At 47.1% G+C, this 22,631-nt stretch overlaps 1 protein-coding gene across 3 annotated transcripts in view; it reads right to left on the reverse strand.

Annotated features, from left to right (window-relative positions):
* Window positions 1–22,631, reverse strand: part of LOC144791743 (zinc metalloproteinase-disintegrin-like lachestatin-1) — a 4,387,327-nt gene that overhangs the window by 1,516,765 nt on the left and 2,847,931 nt on the right. For all 3 annotated transcript variants that reach the window (XM_078666511.1, XM_078666510.1, XM_078666512.1), the window contains one exon: window positions 4,835–5,012. In XM_078666511.1, coding sequence (XP_078522637.1) covers window positions 4,835–5,012 — 178 coding nt within the window. The remainder of the gene's footprint in view (window positions 1–4,834; window positions 5,013–22,631) is intronic.

Below are 22,631 nucleotides of genomic sequence, written 5' to 3' on the forward strand. Positions count from 1 at the left end.
CTCACAGAATCTGAGATGAGGAAGGTGATGCAGTGGTGGTCTGTCTAGTCACCCGGGATGATAGATTCAAAGTGAATGGAGTTGAACTTACCAATGACTAGATCGAAGGTAGCTACTTTAATGTGAGTAGGGCTGTCACAAATTTGGATTAGGTTAAGGTCTACCAGGAAGGATTTAAGGCTATTTCAGCCACATCATTCATGTTGCTCCAGAGGAGGGTAAACTCTCCCAAGAATGCTCTGAGTGCCATCCAGATCTGCGTTAAATGAGATGATATCCATGATCTGTTCTACGAAGGGAAGATTGTCATCTGGAGGGTGGTAGAGCATGTGCAATTTGCATTTGTTAGACCTGGCATCTTAGGCGTGGTTTCCCCTATCTTTTTGCCTCTACCTCCTGTATTTTTGATGCTGTGCTGGATTTATTTCGTTTTTGCTGGTTTAGATGCTTTGGACACTCTGCCACTGCTGATCAGTGCCAGAGTGTAAGTGCTCCCTGTGAAAATTGTTATTCTGATTGGATATCGATGTTTGGCATATTTGTATCACCATGAAGTCCCTAGTAAAGTGCACTGGGTGTGCCAGGGCTGGTGATGACAAATGCTACTAGTGGGCCTGCAGCACTGATTGTGCCACCCACAGGAGTAGCCCTAAAATGATGTCTCAGGACTGACACTGCAGTGCCTGTGTGCAGTTTAGAACTGCCATGTCCTCCTGGTCAGTGTCCCCACTGACCAGGCCTAACCCTTCCCTTTTTGTGCAAATTAGTCACCCCTATGGAAGGCCCAAGGTACCCCCCTGGGCAGGGTGCAGTGTATGTAAAAGGTAGAGCATGTACTAGTGCAAGTGACATGCTCTGGTAGTGAATGGCAGCCATTTTCGTTTTTCACTACTGTAAGGCTATCTTGCTCCATAGGGTTAACATGGGGGATGCTGGCTACAGTGGTTAACAGCATTTCTTCCCATAGGAACAAGATAGGACATAAGTATCTAGTATCCCTGAACTCAGAATTTAATAACACATCTTTTAGGAAAGGTTGTTTTTAAATCCTGTGTTTGAGAACAGCACTTTTAGAAAGTTGCTGTTCTCTTGTCTGACCCGTATGTGTGCCTGGGCCTGTTTGTGTATTGACTGTCTGGTTTGAGAGTGACAGGGGCTGGGGGATTCCCCAGGAGGCTGGCGTAGTCAGCACTAGGCTGAATGACTGCAATTGGAACTGGAGTGGGGGGAGGAGTTAGCACCTGGGCCTGAATAGGGCTGTGCAAGCCTTCCACAATGCTGGCTCCACCTCCTGCTGGGCGGCTGAGGACCCTGCCCCTCACTCTGAAAGGAAAGATGCAGCCAGCAAAACAAAGTACTCAGGAACCACCCAGAACTGGTTCAGACCGGGCTCAGGGCCCACATGCACCAAGAGGACAAAGACTTTAGGGGTATAAGTACAGGACCCTTGACAACAGAAAATTAGATCATCCTGGAAATCAAGAAGGAACCTCTGCCAAGGAGAAAGCTGAAACTGAAGAAGGAAGTCTGTCCTGCTGTTGCTCTGCTGGACTGACCTGTTGCTTTGCTGCCAAGGAGAGGGGAAGGACTTTGCTTTGTGCTGTGTCCCCTTGCTTGAAGGAATCTCCAAGGGCCCAAGAAGAGCTGGCTCCCTGTTTTGAAGTCCCAGGAACTAAAGGACTTCACCCCCAGTTTCCCTGAACTCTGCTGAGAGAGTTCTGTCCTTCCTAGAGTGCTTGATCCAGTTGTGGGGCCTCTGGAAGTTGTACCTGTGCTGGGAAGCTTGAAACTAAGCTTGAGAGACTTTTGAAACTGAAAAGTGTCGCATCGCTCGCTTGCGGAGCGCATCCCCGACAGTGCGAGAAGTTTCCCGCCGCTACGGAGGGCGAGATCGTCGCAGCGCCTGACGCCGCTGCCAGAGACGTTGCATCCTTCGTTTGCGGGACGCACCAGACCGGTGCGGGAGAATCGAACATCGCTGCGAGTATCGTCACAGAGCCTGTCGTCGCTGGGTGAGATCGCCGCACCGCTTGCGGACCGCATCACGTCGCTGCGAGCATCGTCGCAGAATCATCGCATCGAGGAGCTGCGAGAGAAAGGATCACCGCTGGACCACGCATCGTCGCCCCGGAGATCGTCGCAGCCCCTACGAGATCGTCGCATCGTGCCTTTGCGAGAACAGACTTCCTACGGAACCTACGCACCAGAATCCATACAAGTGGCCTTCCTCCCCTTACAGACCGGATTCGTCGCATCACGCCCGCTGCTGCAGAGGGACTGTCGCATCGCCTCCCCAGGGTCTCAGGAGCAACGCATCGCTTGTTTTCCACCGCACCAGCTTCTGCTTTTGGAACTTTGTTGCAACTAAAAGGTACTGTGAGTAAACGTGACGCAACTGTGAACTTTTCACACATCAGTAGATAATTCTATCGCAACGTAGAGAATTCTATCGCAACCTAAAGAATTTTAACGCAACCTTAAGAACTCTTTTGAAACCATATTCTTGAACTGTGTATGTTGGATTTTTGTTGTTTTGGTCTTGTGTAGTTTAGATTAAAGTACCTTTATTTTTCTAAACTGTTGTGGAGTCAGTTTGTGGTGTTTTCACTGTGTTACTGTGAGTGTTGGTACAAATAGTTCACGCATTGCCTCTGGTTAGCCTAGACTGCTCGTGCCAAGCTACCTAGAGGGTGAGCAGGGGTTATCTCAGAGGGTTATCTCCTTGCCCTGCCTAGAAGCAAGGGTCCCTATTTGGTCATTGGTACCTACCTCTGCCAACTAGAGACCCCAAGATCTAACAGCATTGATGATTATTGCTACAAGTAACCTCAATGCACAGGTATTCGCAAGACGGCAGGAGATCGGATTGTGATTCTGTGACTGATAGATTGCTACGATGTATACAAGCGATGCCACTACCTTGTATGCTAGATCTATCTAACCTAATGATGTCGTACTTAGGAGGCACTAGTATGTCCAGGATGGGTGCAGATCAGTCGTTTAGCCATGTTTCAGTCAACATTACAAGATTAAGGTCATGTGCAAGGATGAGGGCCGCAATGTTAGCAGCGTGTCTTCCTACCAATCTGAAGTTTAGAAACAGGCCTTTAAGTTTTGGATTGGTCCAGTGTGGTAGAAACAGTGGTGGTGACCCTCGTAAGGTTGGTCTCATTTAAGGCTTTTGTGTTTACCCTAGGGTCCGAAAGGATTGCTTCTATTTGATGCAAGTTAGTGGTGGTGGCGGTGTGTGAAGGATCATATGAAAGTAGGAGGGAATGAATATCCTTGTCAGACAGTGGGTCTTTCAAATCTAGAAGGCCACAAGGGGTCATTAGGGTGGGGAGCAGTTTTCCAACTATGGGTCGGGATGCCCTGTTTGGTGATGACCTAGTTGGTGAGGGGGGGAGCAGGAAGCATGGTGCCCGAGTTAGATGGGGACACAAGGTTGAGGCGGTTATTCTTTGTGGACTCGCCTAGCTTCAGGAAGGCCTTAAAGAAGGTTGGTCTGAACGTTGTAGAGGCAGCATGATATCTACCTTCATTCACATCTCACCTTACTTAGAATGCAAGAAAGTCTAAAGAATGTAAGTCAGAATGAAACAGGTATTGGAAACTGAGTCTTCGGAAGAGTTAGTTTCAACCTTTTTGATATCTTGGTTTCTCGATTTTAATTCTGTCCATCAGTTTTCAGCATCAATTAATTCATGAATGTTTTAGAAAGGGCAAGCGTTCAAACCTCTGGTTCTTGCATCTGACCAAATCTAAGGTCTGTCTTTTTCTACAACTGTGAAAATGTTCTGTTTGGAAGTGTAAGCCTGACAAGCTGACACCACTGGTACTCGAACTGAAAGAAATTGGCGAAGTAGCTGCTGGAATCAGGCCAAGGTCAGTGTTCATAAAAGTCATCAGTGGGACCATGTCATCTACCGACCGAATGCCAGAGAGTCTCAGAGAAACAAAGTTGGCCAAATAGCCTGCTGAAATGCTAGAACGTATTGTACCAAAGCACCAGCCACTAGGAAACGTACCTCCTAGGACAGCACCTTTATCAGGATGGGAATCAGTTCCATTGAATTGTCAGATAGCTCAATGGGCCACTCCCTTCTTTCTTCTCTCTGTACCTGATAACAGGATGAGAAGGTGTGTTTCTTATTAGTCTTATTTTATTTTTTTAGATTACCCCCTCCCACTTAAGAGTTGTAGACCAAGATATGTCACCTGTTTTCTTCTTGTTGGTGGCCCGTGAAAAGTTGTCTTCGCCTTTTATGAGGGTTTTTGCATGGCAAAGAACATAAAGCTTGAATGTGGGCAAGCATCATGGTTATTCCAAAGGCACCACAGGAGCTTCGAACGTGGGTGGAAGAACGACATTTGTCTCCTGCATTTTTCACAGCAGGAAGCCTTACGGTTTAAGAGACAATTTTCTACAAAAAAGTCAAAATAGCTAGGAACAAAATCTCAATTGTTTGTATCTCAGGTGCGTGAGTCAACGCCTCATGTGGTGCCTTACATAGACCAGCTATATCTATTTTGTTATGCTGATCCACAGCTGAAGCTGCTTGCTGGTAGAATGTCACTGCAAGAAACAGTATCTATACCTTATCTGATCCTTGGTGAGGGGCTCACATAAGGGTTCTGAGTGAAGCAGCACCCATTAGAAACACTCTTTTTGTGCACCTAAAGTGACGTTAAATGTGCAGAAAGTTTTGAAACTTTAGCTCTATGTTTGTTAATTTACCCAAATGAAGTTACAAACACAGTTTGCCTGGAAGGCGTAGAGGCCTAATAGTCTTTCTCCATAACTAAGTGTCATTAATTAAGAAGAACTAGTTACCTCTTTGAGTCCGCAGTCACACTGCTCACCAACTTCAACCATGCCATTCCCACATTCTGGCATAGCAATGAGGTGTGTCGCTTCTGGCTTGTTCATTAGGCACGCGGGCATTCTCTTCTTAATGAAAACTCCAAACTGTTTGAGACTACAACCACTAAATGCTGTTGGAGTTTTCGAGCTGTGGTAACAATAGAGAAAGAAACAATATCATATCAGGCAAAGGATGCAACAAGATTTGGCATGCAAGATTAGCTTGAAACAAAACATTCTGGGCACCAACTGTGCCACTAGAGTGGCACTTAGTAGCTGTCCTATTCTCTGCAATAGTAGCAAATACCCCATTCATTATTTAAAACGGTGAGAATCTGGGATCACCACCGAAGAAATGGTAATAATTTCAGATGACTAAATTCCATGGGTAATGCATCACAGTAAATTACAGTAAACCATATACTAATTTAAACTACTTTGCTACCAACCACCTGCTAGGATTTTCTTGAATTGCAATTTCAACACATGTGAAACAATAGTAGATGAGGGAATCAGGGCTGTCAAGTATCAAGTTTGCTTATGAGTGACATTTCCATGATTACTGTGAACTTATGAATGACATATTTGTTAACTATGTGTGAGCAGCGCTTAATTTGAGTTGGTGGTTGCAGGTGGGGCCCACCAACACTCTGTTTTGGGAACTGGCACTTTTTTTGTGCGTCAGACTTTGACCCACAGCAAAAGAGGAAAAAACACAAAAGGCGAAAATAAGGAGCAGGATAAAGTCGGAAAAACTGTGACAAAGAAAGAAAGAAAGGCTGAAAAGGAACTTCAAGCAGTATGAAAAAGGGGCAGAGGGTGTCTGCAGGTGGATAAAAAAGGCATGGGGTTGAGTCAGGACTGTACAGTCTTGGTATTCAGCACCTCAATATTCGATAGCACCAATGGTGGGCTTCTGATTAAACGTTTGGGCACTGACACAAATAATTTTACCTATTAAGCAGTGTGTGTAACATATTGAGTGACACCTAATTACTATCGTAGTACCAACCTAGGAATAGCAACTGAAGGACCTATCCACAGCAATAGCAGGAATAGCTCAAGCATTGAAATTATCCAAATTTATGATGCAGCATCTCTCTGATCCTAGTCTGCTTCACCAACAAATTCTCCAGGCATTTGGCAGAACGCTGCAAGCATGACAAACACTTGAGATGTACAGGAAAAATATGAATTTCATTTTCTCATTAACTTGTGTTGGGCTGGGGGACGCTTAAGAGGGGATGGAAACATTAGGGGGCCCATTATGATGGCGGGCGGGCTTTCCCCGCCCGCCTCCCTTGCAGTAAACGGGACCGCCCGCCTGAAGAGCAGGGGTCCAGATGTTGGCATTAGGATGCGCCAGCCACAGTGGAAGGCGCATCATGCATTAATAACATTGCGGCGGGCGGTATTCACACAAGCACACGCCGCAATGCTATTAATGCTTGTGATGCATTTGCATTATCAAAGCGGCAGGCACCGCACGGTGACTGCCGCTTTGATTATGCAAATACAGGGGGGTACCACAGGAACCCCCGTGTGCACCCCCCTACTGTCCTTCACGGGCCCCCAGAGTGAAGCCGCATGCCTTTCCGTGGCAGCATCGCCACCACGGAAAGGCATTGTAAATTGAGCATCATAATATGGCTGGCGGTGTCTAGTAGACACTGCCACCATATTATTACTTTTCCGCCCCGGCCGCAAGGCGACCGGGGCGGAAAAGCGGCGGACGGTCTTTCCGTCCGCCGAGGTCCCCCCCGGCATACTAATATGGCGGGGGGGGGGAAACTAGAGATGATGGCGGGCGGATTGCCCCCGCCAGGCTGGCGGTGGCCACCGCCAGCCTGGCGGGGGCAATCCACCCGCCATCATAATGGGCCCCTGAGTGTTTTTAACTTAAAAATATGGTGCCCTCCATGCTAAAAGAAAGTGCCCTCATGCATGCACTCCTGCCTCGCATCTTACTCCTAAGCTCGACAAAAACCCCTCCAGCCTCCAAAAGTGCTCTCTCATTCCTTTCATGCACCTGTAGGACTTTCCCCTTTAAGCTACGCCAGGTAGTCCCAAATCCAGATGCTAGCAGTCCTCCCTCAGGTAAATTATACTTATACAGCATATCTTCACAAATGTAGTGCTACCTAATGTTAGGTAGAAATGGACTTCCCACCTGCATCCTTTCAGGTGCATGCAGCACTCCCTCCAGCCTCCTTCGGTGCTTTCTCTTGTCAGGATAATGCATCAGTTCCTCCAAGCAGGCTCCAGCAGTGCCCCCTCTAGCCAAGCTACGCATTGAGCCACTGCTTAATTTGTAAATAAAAAACAAGTGTCAGGGCTCTCGTCGGGAGTCCAATGCAGCTTGTACCACACATTGCCCCTGCCATGCTGCAAATGGTAGTAGCAGTACAACTACTAACCATCACACTCCTATATGTGTGACCATTCGGACTGTTCCAGGCCCCCAAAGCTTTAAAAATGGTTGGGCAGCAGGTAATAGTCACTGTTAATGTACACTGAATTAATAATTGACAGTTGTTTTGATCAACTCAGACTGAACCACCTTAAGGCCGACAGTTGCAAGCGCCGATGTTGACAATTATGTGCCGGTGCCAAGCACCGGAAACCACCGGCTCAAATTAAGCACTGCAAAGTTAGAGCCCAAGTTCCAAAGGTTTTTCTAAACCAATTTGTATTGAATTCTACAGTGTTTTGAAGTACTGGCACATAACATAAGAAGAACCCTTGCAAGGCATAAGGGAATAGCACATGAATGACACATACAGGTTAATTCAGGTTTCAAAATAAATGAATGGAGCATTGCAAGTGGGGGCCCGAGTGCTACAGGTAATGGCTCAGACGGGATGTGAATCCGGATTAGCATAGATGAAGACAATGTAGTACGTAAACAAGAAACACAAACAGTAAAGCGCAAACCCAGGGAGTCTGCAGTAGTAAGCCGATGCAATGACAGCAAGGTATATAAGGACACTGGTGTAAGCATCTAGTTTCTGTTGCCACCCCCCCCCCCCAAAAAAAACGCCATGTAGTATCGGAATTATGAAAAGTGTGTTCCCCCTTCTGGTATCCTTGGGGGTAGGAAGAGTGGGAAAGTTGTTTGGTGGTTCATTCGTTGCAGTCAGTGTGGGTGGGACTATATATATGGGGGGGGCGATCATTATCTTAGAAGTTTTGTTGGAAGGCAATTGTTGGTTCATCCTAATGTGTCCCATTAGGGCGTTTGGGAAGTCCCCTGGCCTCCTCTCTTCCAGGACCGCAGACTCGATCTCGGTCCACTGCAGGATGGTTGTGCGCCAATGTGAGAGGGGACCCTGGTGTACGGTCCGGCTGGACACATCCTAGTGTTTCACCCTGTATAACACCCATAGTAACACCCACCCATCAAAGGTGTCACCAGTCAGGTGACCCTGCTAATAAAATGGGCCAGGTACAAGTGTCCGGGGCCAGTTCCAGTATCGCACTACTGCGTCTGTGTGGATTGTTTAACACAGCGTGTGGGCATAGGGTCCACAGCACCACAATGAAGATGAGGGGATTGGGCCGCATGTGTCCTGGCAGCTGTTCCTTGTGGGGAGAAGAATGGCCTGGTCATGAGGCACCTCCTGCCAGCATCACAGCGATCGACATAGAGAGGGAGTAAAGTCTCCTGGGGAGTTAACACGCCGGTGCCCACCAGCAAGGCCTCATAACCCCCACGTGCATGCCCTGCAGCCTCTCCCATGCAGACCGGGCTGGGGACAGAAAGTTTAAGATGGCAAAGTGCCGAAGGTAGGGCCGTGGGCCTTCCATGCCTGAGGCACCTACATGCACTACCAGTCCAAGCGGAAGAGAAGCACGTGGCACCGGAAGACGTGAACCACCATCCCACACATAGAACACTCATACTGGGCGAGCAGCCTGAGCCCAAGTTCCAGCGATCACGAAAGCCAAGCTTCAGGACAAGAGGCACGTCGGCCACCAGCTAAGGCCTCAACTGAAGCGGAGGTAAGAAGTAAACTAATCGCTCAGCTGTTCCTGTAAGGCGTCAACCCCCACAGCAACTGCCCACATCTCCAGCCAGCATGACTGTACAGGCACATGGCGCAATCAAAACCGGCATATTAAGACGAGGCCCCGCCTGCCTGTAGGGCGCGCTCAACCTGTAGCGGAAAAGACGACTGCCAAGGGACACAAAAAGCCTGCAATAACTCTGTGACCTTGCCTGTAACAGGCATAGAGATTGTAGAGGCCCGTAGCGCAGTCAAGGAGAAGGCTGCCGAAGCCTGTACTGGTAACAAAAATCAGCGCTACAGCGGCTTTTCTGCGGCAACCCCTGTCCCTCCAGCTATCAAGCCGCTTTGTCACACCAGCAAGCCCACACGGCCAGATGGGCTAAAGCATTTGCAACCACAGAGCCCGGTGAGCAGCTCCAGATGACTGAATAGCTGCACTCTAACCTGGCGATTGTCAAAAGCTCTGCCTTACAGCACGAAGTCGGCAGTGCTTGCACATACCTCTGCAACAGCCCACTGCAGCAATGATGACCTCCCGCTCTGCCTGCGAAAGCTGCGACCTGTAGTTTCACGAAGCTGGGAATGGTAGCTGCATCGCCACCTGGTGGTGTCTCGCCCCCTCTGCTCGCTCCCTCCGCCATGGAGGTCGATGCTGGGCTGGGCGGCCTGCTTAGTTGCGGGCCGCTGAGGGGGGACGAGTCGGCCGTTTTCACGGGGTGCCTCCGGCCAGGGGCATGGGTACAGCGTTTTGCTGGATGGCAGTGATCGGGGGCGGGGTAGGCCCTGTCACGGGTAAGTGCGGCTGTTTTCGCGCTAACCGCCCATCCAACAATCCACCCCCCCTCCCTCTGCTCGCTCCACCTCCCTATCACTGGAGTTTATGCTGTGCTGGCCCTGAGGAGGGGTGAGCCCGCAGCAGACATGGCGAGCTTTCTCGGGGCTACGTCGTCGTTTGGGCCTGGGGCTGGATGTCCGACACCCTCCACCGGTTGGGGGCAGCGCCCGGGTTGCAGCAAGGAGGGCGGTCTAGAGCGCGAACAATGAGCTGCCGGGCCTTGTTATGTTATGTTATGTTATGTTATGTTATGTTATGTTAAAAAGGTCTTCTATAGCGCGCGGCTACTCCTAGGAGTGTCCAGGCGCGTTGTACTACATGACCTAGAAAGGGACAAACGGAACATAACAGAAAGATAAGAACAAGAAAGTCACGATTCCAGACAGGGCAGGAGGTCTCTAGCAGGTAAAGAGCCAAGTTTTTAAGCCCTTCCTGAACGCAAGTAGATTAGGCATGGAACGCAGGGACAGAGGTAAGGAGTTCCACAGCTGCGGAGCTAACAGTCTAAATGACCGTCCTCCAATGCGGGCTTTTTTTATTCGGGGGACTACCGCGAAGAAGAGGGACTCCGATCTCAGGGATCGTACCGGGTGGTAAAAAGCCAGCCTCCTTTGCAGGTATTGAGCTCCCATGGCATGTAGAGCTTTGTATGCCAGCGTCAAAGCCTTGAATGCTATCCGTTTCCGGATGGGGAGCCAATGTAGAGCTTGCAATAGGCTAGAGGCACTGGCTCGTCTATGGAGGCCAAAAATGGCTCGCGCGGCAGCATTGTGGGCCACCTGTAGATGTTGTAATAGGTAGTCCGGGAGGCCAAGATACAAGATGTTAGAATAATCCAATCTGGATCCAATGAGGGCCTGAACTGTCATTCTCTTGTGTTCCTCAGAGAGCAACGGAAAGAACTTCCGGAGCATCCTGCGGATGCCAAAACATGTTCCTGTAAGAGCCAGCACCTGGGATTTGAGCATCAGCCCATTATCGATTTTAATTCCCAGGTTCTTGGCTGACTGGGATGAATGAGCTGGAGGGAACATGTCGGCGGGCCACCACCCATGCCAATCCGGATCAGATGGACATCCTTGCGGTGCTACACTTCCCGGCAGCAGGGGTAGGGGTTGCAATACTTTCCAAATGCCCTCCTCCTCCCACCTCTAGCGCGGAGCTCCCCGCCGTTACCTGTGTACCGTAGTTATGATCTTCCCATCTGGATGATCTTCCCCGTACAATCTGCGCATGCGTATTTCATCACGCACGCGCAAATGCTGCAACACTACTTTCGCCTGTCTGTATGATCTCCCCCTCGGCCAACGCACCTCAGCCCTGCCACAAAGTACTACCTGCGGTTGATGCCATTAACATCGCATGCCATTACAACGCATGCGATGTTGATGCCATTAACATCGCATGCAATTACAACGCATGCGATGTTAATGGCAAAATGCTGACTGTCACATGCCAATACAACGCACAGTTATTCCCTTCTAAAAACTGCAAATATTCACGTCACGGAAACGGGCTTTTTCAACACATGCCAATACAACGCACAGTTGTTCCCTTCTAAAAACTGAAGACTGCAAATAATCACGTCACGAAAACGGGCGTTTTCCAAAATGCAACAGTTGTTCCTTAATCACGTCACGGAAACAGGTTTTTTCAACAATGCAACAGTTGTTCCCTTGTAAGACTGCAAATATTCAAAGCCTATCACTAATAGCTCAGGTGTCAATATTTATGGGTGGTTGGGTGGATGGATGTGGGTGTGGTGAGTGGGTGGGTGAATGCATGGATGAATGGATAGCAGATGGATTCATTGATGACTGTCTGGATGGATGGATGGATGGATGGATGGGTGCTTGGGTGGATGAATGGATGGCGGATGATGGGTCGGTGTATGGGTGGATGGATGCATGGATGCATGGATGCATGTATGGGTGCTGGGTGGACGGATGTGTGTGTGGTGAGTGGGTGGGTGGATGCATGGATGAATGCATGGCGGATGGATTAATGGATGGCTGTCTGGATGGATGGATGGATTCATGTATGGATGGATGCATGGATGCATGTATGGGTGCTGGGTGGACGGAGGTGTGTGTGGTGAGTGGGTGGGTGGATGCATGGATGAATGGATGGCGGATGGATTAATGGATGGCTGTCTGGATCGATGGATGGCTGGGTGGATGGATGGGTGCTTGGGTGGATGAATGGATGGTGGATGATGGGTCCGTGTATGGGTGGATGGTTGCATGGATGCATGTATGGATGCTGGGTGGGCGGATGTGAGTGTGGTGAGTGGATGCATGGATGAATGGATGGCGGATGGATTAATGGATGGCTGTCTGGATGGATGGATGGCTGGATGGATGGATGAATGGATGGATGGATGAATGGATGGATGGATGAATGAATGCTCAGCCTCGCAGATGGGGATGGGGAGGGGGAGCAGGCAAATGGGGTGTGAGCGTGCGCGCTTGGCCATACAACATGCATTGTCAGAAATACAAGATAACTAGCATCAAGAACCATTACTGCTTGCTGCGCTTCCTTACTGGACCCTGTTTCTAGCCTCAAGGGCTAGTGTGTGTGAGGCACGTCACCACGCATAGATTTTTCTATTACTCAGCATTCTCAAGAGGTGTGAGCTAGTATTGTATTTTTGCACTAGCCCTTTTATGGTATCACAAGTCTCAGCTGACTCTTTGATGCAAAGCTGGGAAACAGAATTTAATGTCCACAAATAGAAAGAGGCAAGCGCTTAGGAAGATAAACATCTTCAGTGAATACTTTACATAGGTTGCCACATGGATTACACCAACCTGTACTGCAGTATGATGAACTGCAGACTGACATGCTCTTTGACCTATGGAGGAATTGTGAAGCAGTTTGTCAATTCATGCTGCACACTACACTTTGTAGTATAGTAACAGTGTACCTGCTAATGCTACGATGCCTACAGCAATGATAATAGGACTTAACACCCTCTGAAACGTAGTTAAGTTTGGTGTAACTTAGGGATACATTGGAGCGTTAAAAAAAGAAAAGGAAAGAATCCCGTCGCTGGGACAAACAATCTTCTTCATTATCAACAAAGCAGGTGCCCTATAGGTGCAGCAAACTTGGCATTTAGCAACATTTTTGCGTTGGACAAAACGAAAGCAGGGTGGTGATCTCTTACACATGTTTTATGACTGTCAACTTGCTCACTCTATAAGGCTTGAGCTATCCCAGTGCTATATGCTTAGTATTCCACACATTCACTCATTTGCATAAACTTGAGAAAAACTATATTGCATTCTTGGGCCATTTTGTAGTTTTGTTGTCAAACCCATTCTCCCAGAATGGAAATCAACTCATACCTTATCAGTTCATACTTAGTGGGCCTGGCTGTGTTTCATATGCACTCAGCACTTCATTAATCAAAGAAACCGACCAACAAGGCTGGACTGGGAAACCAAATGCACCTCTGCCAAAAATACTCACCTTAAACACCCCTCTTCGTGGTATCTCTCTCTATCCTATCATCCACTCTCTCTCACTCTCCTTCACTTCTCTCACTCACTCCTCAAACTTTGATCGCTTTCTTTCTGCCTTCTTCCTCCCACCCACCCTCCCTTTCTCTCTCTCTCACTTAAAACCTCCCTGTGCCAGCGACGGTTAACTTCGAAGAGCCGTGGAAAGTCCTAAACGTCTCAGGGGCGACCATGGGCCTTCAAATCAGCCTCCAAAGCATGCAGCCCGATGACACTGGGGAAATGCCCGGTGGATTAAAAGGTCGGGCGACCCAGACAGACAAAACTAGTTAAATTCTAAACATGTTAGATTACCTAAAAGAGATAAAACCTCAGTGAAATTCAAACGCTGTCTTACTAAATTCACGCCTCTAATTATAGTCCCAGCTGTACTTTTGGAATCCAAGAAAATAAAACATAACTTACTTTATAATGATTGACCAATATTTCAATTCAATGGATCTCGGTCCTGGCAACAAAAATTCCTCTTCATTTGTACAATCTTATCAAACACATCCATGTCATAAATCCCACACTTTGATTGTAAGTAGTTATATGCAGAACTTCTTGTGATCTACTTGTCCCGCTCAACACCTGGTTATTAAATAATTCCAGCAGATTCCCGTACTTTCTGCATACAGGCTATCATGGCTGAAATGTAATAGGAAGGCATTGAACATCGCGTTGTTATGTCGCGCGATGTAATGTCGGCGATGTAACACGCGATCCAATTAAAAGGTCGCATTAGCGGCGCAACAACGCGCGATGTTTAAATTGCCGATGTCATCGCCGTTGCGATTTAAAAGCCACAATGTAAATGCGCGCGATATCTATGTCCGCGATATTGCGTCTTACAACCATTGTAATTAAAGCCATTGGCACTTAGGCCACAGTAGGTAACTGCCTTCCATCGCTAGGCTGTCAGGCGAGGTAACCAGCATCCCTGACAGTGAAAACTAAGAGGAAGGCCCAGGTGATTTAAGACCTGCCTGGCAAACCCCTCAGTGAGATGAGACACACTTGATAAGGAGGATTTTCCAGCCCAGCCGGCCTCTTCTGAATAGAAGGACATTCATGCATCCAGAAAGACAGGGTGTGTAAGAGATACCCATGACTTTGAATAAAGCGAGCATGGGACTACTACTCCTTGGAAACATTAAACACGCGCACTTCAAAAGACTCAACACAATAGTGACCGAACCAAAATGTGATGATGGATACAGACTGGAAACATAAATGTTAGAAATTTTGTTTTTGTTTGGCAGAGGTATGCACCCTGTCCAAGCAGGAACCACAATCCTAGTCAGCGAACGTCAGTAAAACACTTTAAATTAATCCATGCTCACCTTCTTGTAGCTTGGCACAGAGAAGTCAGTCTTAACTTAAGAGGCAATGTGTAAAATATTTGCACTACACTTTAAACAGTAACACAGTGAAAACAACACAAAAAGACTCAACACCAGTTTAGAACAATAGTTTCTATTTTTATCAACAAAACAAGAGAAAAACAACAAAAATTCAATAAGTAGAAGTCAAGATATGAATTTTTAAAGAATAAATGTGGTTTTGTGCTTAGAAACAGATAGCCCCAACTGGGGCTATCTGGTTGCGCTTGACCGAGGTAGATCCAAAAGTTCAGGATGACTGCGGTGGAGTGCGGGTCGGATAAAGGGACCAGCCTTGGCCTGCTGAACAATACTTTGGATGTGTCTATGTTGTGGGCAATGTGTGTGGGCAAAGGAGGCAATGCGTCGCTGTCAAGCCTGCAGATGTAGGCGATGCATCGGTTTCAAAGCTGCGCAAAATCGAAGATGTGTTGAGACTCAATGTGTGATGAACATCGGGGCGATGCATCACCGTTGAACTGCAGGGCTGTAGGCCATGTGAGTAGCACAAAGTAATGAGTTGACGGCGAGCCGCACACTTTTTTCGAGATGCATCATAAACAGGGGACGATGCGTTGCACAATCGGCGATGCAGTGCCCGCGGTTGGTGCAGCAGCGGCGATGCGTCAGTGGCAAGGTAAATGCACCGATTCCGATCAGTGCAACGTTGTCAATGCATGGATTTTCTTGTGGCAGCATTTGATACACACTTCCAAAGGCCCAGGACTGCATTGGCACCACTTGGCAGAGCAGGAGTCACAGCAGAGAGTCCAGGTGCTGGTTGTATCACTGAGACCTCAAAAACAGGAGACAAGTCAACAAGCCCTTGGAGATACTTTGGTTCTGAGATGTAGAGATGCAGGTCCAGTCCCTCTTACTCCCAGGCAAGAGGTAGCAGGCCAACCAGCAAAGCAGTTCTGTCAAGATGCAGTGCCTCCAGCAGCTCAGCAGTCCTTCCTCCTGGTAGAATGTCCTCAGTGCCAGAAGTGTTCTGATTTGGTGGTGTCAGAGGTCCAGTACTTATACAAAGATGGGCCTTCAAAGTGGGGGATACTTTAAAGAGATGGTTTGACGTGCACAGAGTCCCTTTCTTTCCTGTCCTGGCTCCAGACTCACTACAGAGGGGTATGCAACCCTTTGTGTTGAGACAAGACACAGCCATTTCAGGTGTTGGTGGCAGCTCCTACCTCCCACCCTGCTTAGGATAACACATCAGCATGCAGATGGCCACTCAGTCACACCTACCCTTACTTTGTGTTTAGGTTGTTTTTTTAAATTGCCATTTCAGATACACCAAATTTGGGGGTCCCATCTCTTCCCAATTGGAAATGACTTTTATAAGCTGTAATAAGGCAATCCCAATGTTACCCAATGGATGAGATAGGCCTTGCAGCAGTAGCAGTGAAACACAAATGTAAGAGTATTTCACTACAAGGACATGTAAAACCTAAAAGTACATGTCCTACTATTTAAATATACTGCACCCTGCCTATGGGCTGTCCAGGGCCTACCTTAGGGGTGACCTATATGTATTAAGACGAATGGTTTGGGCCTGGCAAGTAGGTTAACTTGCAAGGTTGACATTGCAGTTTAAAACGCATCACTGTAAAGCACTGGCAGGCCTGAGTAAAGGGCTACTTAAGAGTGTGGCACAATCAGTGCTGCAAGCCCACTAGTATCATGTGATTTACAGGCCCTGTGCAAATGCAGTGCACTTTACTAACAATGTATAAGTAAATTGAATATGCCAGTTGTGGATAAATCAATGTTACAATTTTTTAAGTAAAGACCACATGCACTTTAGCACTGGTCAGCAGTGGTAAAGTGTCCAGGTTCCTAAAGCCAGCAAAAACAAAGACAGCAGAAACAGTAAAAAACAGGAGGTTAGAAGGCAAAAAGTCAGGGAAAACTGTGTCAATGATACCAGATCTAACAATGGACATATTTTGTATTTTTTTAATGGATGCCTAAATTGTACCCACACCAGGATGTTATGAAACTTCTATCCTAGAAAAACCTCAAGGCAATCTAGCCATCATTTCAAGTCTAATTCCACATAAAACCTATTCCATAACGCACCTGATATGACCCTTTCTTCATGTTCTTACAAAAGAAATACAAAGTAGAGTGCAAGGATTATATTATTTCTTTCCTTTCAGTGTACCTCCATGGGACAACCCTGGCTGACCACTGTGAATGTCTTTCATCAGATACGGCTTAGCCCAAGTAAAATCACAATCTCTAGTACTTTAATCTCTGGTTTTCGCAGTGAAAGAATAAAATATGGGTCTCAGTATCTGAAGTCTTTTTTGGCTGCCGGACAACCATGATTTGTGTCTTAAGGGCATGGGAACTTGCAACCCTGTTGCTTTCTCAATCAATTTTAGCGCTTGACCTGGTGTACAAGTCCAACCATAACGCAATTTCACCATTAGCCACCCAATACAACCCCCGCCTAACTCCCCAAGGTATTCGCTCCATGTCATCCATCCAGAGGCCAAATATCAGCCTTGTTCCTTTATCTTGCACTGCTCCAGTCTAAACTGAAACAGCTTGGGGAACTTGGCACCATTGAAGCTTATCCCCAAGAACTCTCTACCATTGCGTCTACACAACGACCCACCAACAACATCTTTTCAAAAATATCCAAAAACCAACCTCTTCCTCCCAGCATTTATCCCCTAATATCAAGCATCCCAAGGGGAGACATCCGTTACATTGCGGTCTTCACACCGCAATATGTTTACAACGCAGGCATTACAACGACTTGCGCTGGATAGCGCTATACACTGAGCAATAGTATGATATACTATTCCAACACCTTCCCTACTGTTACGTGGGCTGGAGTTTGAATAGTAAATCATACTATTTTTAAGTCCAGCGCCATCCAGCGCAAGTCGTTGTAATCACTTGCGTTGTAATGCTTGCGTTGTAAATGTATCGCGGTGTGAAGACCATAATGTAATGTCACATATTCATCCTGAGACTACTGCTATCCTTGAAACTCCTGTCACTTCGTCACACCCTCTTATTGCCTGAGCACATTAAGAAACCATTACATAAATAATTTTAAAAAACAGGCAATCTGGGCCAGGAGCCTTATCAGGGTTAAGAGTGTCACTAACCGCAACAACCTCCTGAAGAACTATTGGAAGGCCAAAGCTGTAACTTCCACCTGATCCACTTACAGGATCAGCCTCACTGAGGTTGTGTCTCAACACGCCTGAGATACAGAGTTCTGACAGTAAAACACCTAATAGACATAGAATAACAACTCATTCATTGCCCATCTGCTATTCTACTCTGGTGTGCTATTTGCCCTTCACATATTTCAAACTGCCCTTGAATCACATTATTGCCTTGTCCCATCTATCTATCCTGTTCTTCTGGCTAAGACATTCTGTTACATGATCTCCTGTTCTGACAATAATTGTGTTGTCCCCAGGGGCATATTAAACTAATCCAAGTTGCACTCTGTCCTTCCCTATCACCTTAAGAATGCCATTTTCAAGGGTCAGATAGATCTCTAATGTACACCTTAAATTTTCCCCACACAATGACATGTCTAAGGATACAGTGTACATTTTTATAAAGCCTTATAATTTCATCCGGTAATTTAAATGAGTATATCAGGTCGAACGATGCGTCTAGCATGAATTTCTAGGCTTTTCAGGTTTTTAAAGCCCTATATATGCTCATATTTAGAGAGCGTTGGTCTAGAGTCTGAAAGTTTGCAAAATAGGAAATAACAAACCTTTACATTTCTGTCCACACTACGCAACTACAAAAAATTGTTGCTCCAGGACAAAGATGTTCAAAAAGTGTAATAATATGTGTACTCATGGACACTAGAATGAGCATATCTGAAAATATCAGCCACAGTGTTAGAACAAAATGTCTTCCACACCTCGACGAAGCAAAACCAAAGGGATGATGGACGGAGTGTTGAACATAGCAAAGACTCACCCCCAGTCAACTGATCTGGGTTTAATCCATCATCATTCTTTAGCTCACTCCACCACCCCAGTTCAGACATGGCCATATGCAAATCAGTCTGACCCTGTGCCTCTTGGAAACAGTCCAGCCCAAACTGCCAAGCCATGTCTTCCCTGGACCGGAAAGAAGCATCCTGGGACCGGTTTCTGGCTAATCAGCCGTCATCAGCCAGGCTAGCTTAAATCCAGTGGCAAAGTGAGCAAGGGGCCCACGTCTGGGGATACCCTGCCAACTTAGGGCAAACAAAGCAAAACCAAAGGGATGATGGACGGAGTGTTGAACATAGCAAGCACTCACCCCCAGTCAACTGATCTGGGTTTAATCCATCATCATTCTTTAGCTCACTCCACTATCCCAGTTCAGACATGGCCATATGCAAGTCAGTCTGACCCTGTGCCTCTTGGGAGCAGTCCAGCCCGAACTGCCAAGCCATGTCTTCCCTGGACCGGAAAGAAGAATCCTGGGACCTGTTTCTGGCTAATGAGCCATCATCAGCCAGGCTAGCTTGAATCCAGTGGCAAAGTGAGCAAGGGGCCCACGTCTGGGCATACCCTGCCAACTTAGGGCGAACAAAGCAAAACCAAAGGGATGATGGATGGAGTGTTGAACCTAGCAAGCACTCATCCCCAGTCAACTGATCTGGGTTTAATCCATCATCATTCTTTAGCTCACTCCACCACCCCAGTTCAGACACGGCCATATGCAAATCAGTCTGACCCTGTGCCTCTTGGGAACAGTCAGCCGGAACTGCCAAGCCATGTCTTCCCTGGACCAGAAACATGCATCCTTCTACCAGTTTCTGGCTAATCAGCCGTCATCAGCCAGGCTAGCTTAAATCCAGTGGCAAAGTGAGCAAGGGGCCCACGTCTGGGCATACCCTGCCAACTTAGGGCGAACAAAGCAAAACCAAAGGGATGATGGATGGAGTGTTGAACAAAGCAAGCACTCACACCCAGCTATCCTGGCTGAAGAGGGGTTAAACCCCAAAAACGGTCCTAGGATGCTTGTTTCCAGTCCAGGGAAGACCTGGCTTGGCAGTTCGGGATAGACTGTTCCCATGAGGCACAGGGTCAAGACTCATTTGCATATGGCTCGGTTCAAACAGGAATGGCATGGTGAGCAAATAAACGATGGATTTATGCCCAGATCGCAGTACTGGAGTGAATGTATGACATTGTTCTGCATTCTGTCCATCAAAAGTTCTTTTTGTATTCCACACCTGAACAGCTGCCCTAGCCATTTGTTTAACTCTCGTATTGCCCTAGGCAAATGAATACCCCAAACCATATTAAAAGCACTACCATTGTCCTATGTCTCAAGTAAATTGTAACACAACTATAGAAATGAGTTGTAGAAACCTGGGCTGTCTGTTTAAGTCCACTAATTCTTATCAGCAGAATGGTATGATTATTAATGGACCCATTAACTACCACAAGTCGATCGATGGGATCCAGGAGAGCCCTGAAGTCAATGGGTTTATGAACCAAAGCAAAAACTCCATAAGAGCCAGTTGCATGAACAACTGAATCCGAGTGCCCCACGCTACATACATGCAATTACAATACAAAACAATACCTATTGTTGCATATGGCAATCCAAATCATCTGCTCCGGTTTCCAGCATGTACGCAGAGGCAGAGGAGTGAGTGATGGAGGAGCCACAAATAACATACATTTTTTTTAAACCTGCCTTTGTGCCACCCATTCCCACCACCTTCAACATATATCCCTAACCAAAATTGAAAAATTAATACCTGGCCTCCTGCCACCCACCACCCTCTGAAAAAACTCTCACCGCCAATCTCGAATCCTGCCACCAATCTGCACCACCCTCTGCATGAACCCCTCCATGCCCACTTACAGTGGAATAAAAATAGTCGCCCCGCAGCCACCCACCATTCTCTTGCAAATCCTCACGGCCCAAACTAAACAAGCATTTACAATGCAATGGTCTCGTCTTTGTTAAAGTTAGAGCTATTGGCATTGCAAATGTCATTTTTTTCACTTATTGTTTTTTTTTAAATCAATAAATATATGGTATTGTCATTTAGAATGGCACTAGGTAAGCATTAGAGAGTAGTAGAGAGTATTAGCAGTGATTAATAGTTAGTAGAGAGTGACTAGTTGATTAATAGAGCCACACACACACTGAGCCACACACACACACAGAACCACACACAGAACCACACACAGAGCCACACACACACAGAGCCCCACACACACATAGCCACACTCACACAGAGCCACACACACACACACAGAGCCACACACACACACACTGAGCCCCACACACACACACAGAGCCCCACACGCACACACACACACAGCCCCTCCCCCCCACACACACACACAGCCCCACACACACACAGAGCCCCACACACACACATAGCCACACACACCCAGCCACACACACACAGAGCCACACACACACACAGAGCATCACACACACACACACACACAGCGACACACACACACAGAAGCGCCGGGGGTGAAGATGAGAGGGTGAGGGGGTGTGAGTGTTAGTGAGGGTGTGAGGGTTAGTGAGGGTGGGTGAGGGGTTGTGAGGGTGAGGGGGGTGAGGGGGTGAAGGTGAGGGTGTGTGAGGGTGAGGGTGTGAGGGTAAGGGGGTGTGAAGGGGTGAGAGGTAGTATTTCATTTAAACAAATTTACAACAAACAAAATCACAAAAATTGGCAAAGCCAAAAGTTAGCAGCCAACAATACCAGACTTATTGACTTCACTAATGTTTGTGTTTTTTGCCAACAAGTGTAGTGTACTAAGAGTGTTTGAAACATGATCCAACCCTGAGAGAAGTCTTGCTGTTAAATGTTGTAGTAATTCTAGGTGGGCCATGTTTTTGTTAATCTCTACTATATATATATATCAGGGCTGTTACAAAGAGAGGTAGGGGACTGCCAGGGCTGTTTGCCCAAGGCACAGCACTTTACACAGCCACACACTGCTACTGTCCAGTCTAGGTATTTAATCCAAATGTAGGCTTCACGTGTTTTTGTGGTATAGTATTAGACAAGTTAAGACAGCTGCCAATTTCAGTGATATATTCATGAGAGAAGTAAAGGCAACTGCCACTAGGTTGCGCCGTGTGCTCCAAATGTTTCGTCAGATATTGCTTCTGTTTTCAGGTGCTTGTGCTACGAGAAAACGTGAGAGGCCCTCTCACATATGATATTTGCCCCTCACAAATGTTTTTGACAAGCCATGATGCTGTAGGCACAGCCCAAAACATACTGGGTCAGCGAATTCCTCACAGTCATGTGCAGCGCTGCCAATTAATCAGTCAAGTCATCGACTGTCTATGTAAGTGTTTAGACACAAGACTCCCAGTAATGGGTAAAATCCCAGATTATTTCTATAATTTGGCAAACAATTATGAGTCCACCCCTCCAAAATATTCATCTACTTCCATTCATCTATCTTGAAAGTTTAAGCTGAGTCTGGTTTCCCATATTAAAGAACATGATCACTTGTGTCCAGTTTCCCTGCGCAGTCCTCAGCTGAGATTTAAACCAGTTGGGTCACCAGGACACCCTTACTGAAGGCTATTGTCCCTTACGGTAATTAAGCGAACCGCAGCGCCAGAGCTGGGACACCCAAGTGCTCCAAGGCAATGAGTTAAGAGGAAACGTACTCTGTTAGCACTATGAACAGTGTAGTGAAAGGAGATTGCTTGCAAGAATGCGGGTGACCGTATTGGCTGTTGAACTTCTGTTAGTTGGTTACTGGCTATAGGGTTCCAGAAAGTACACAGCGGTCAACGATTGGTTAGCACAGCTGCTATTGTTTATTTATTGGCTATGGGGCCACGAAGACTGCATAGTCTCTCGCATTGGCTAGTGGACCGTCTGTCAGTTTTCCATTGGCTGTGGGACCCCAGAGAGAGCTGCTGCACGTCCCGCCATTCGTCAGTGGGCGGGCTTCACCGATGCGAGGGCTGAGATCCTGGCCTTTTGCTGAGTGACTTACTGTTGTGTGAGAAAACCTACGTCCCAGGCCCACTGAGCCTACCGGTGTGAAA

The sequence above is a fragment of the Lissotriton helveticus genome, chromosome 11 (genome assembly GCF_964261635.1).
Source record: "Lissotriton helveticus chromosome 11, aLisHel1.1, whole genome shotgun sequence".
In the NCBI taxonomy this organism is placed as follows: Eukaryota; Metazoa; Chordata; class Amphibia; order Caudata; family Salamandridae; genus Lissotriton; species Lissotriton helveticus.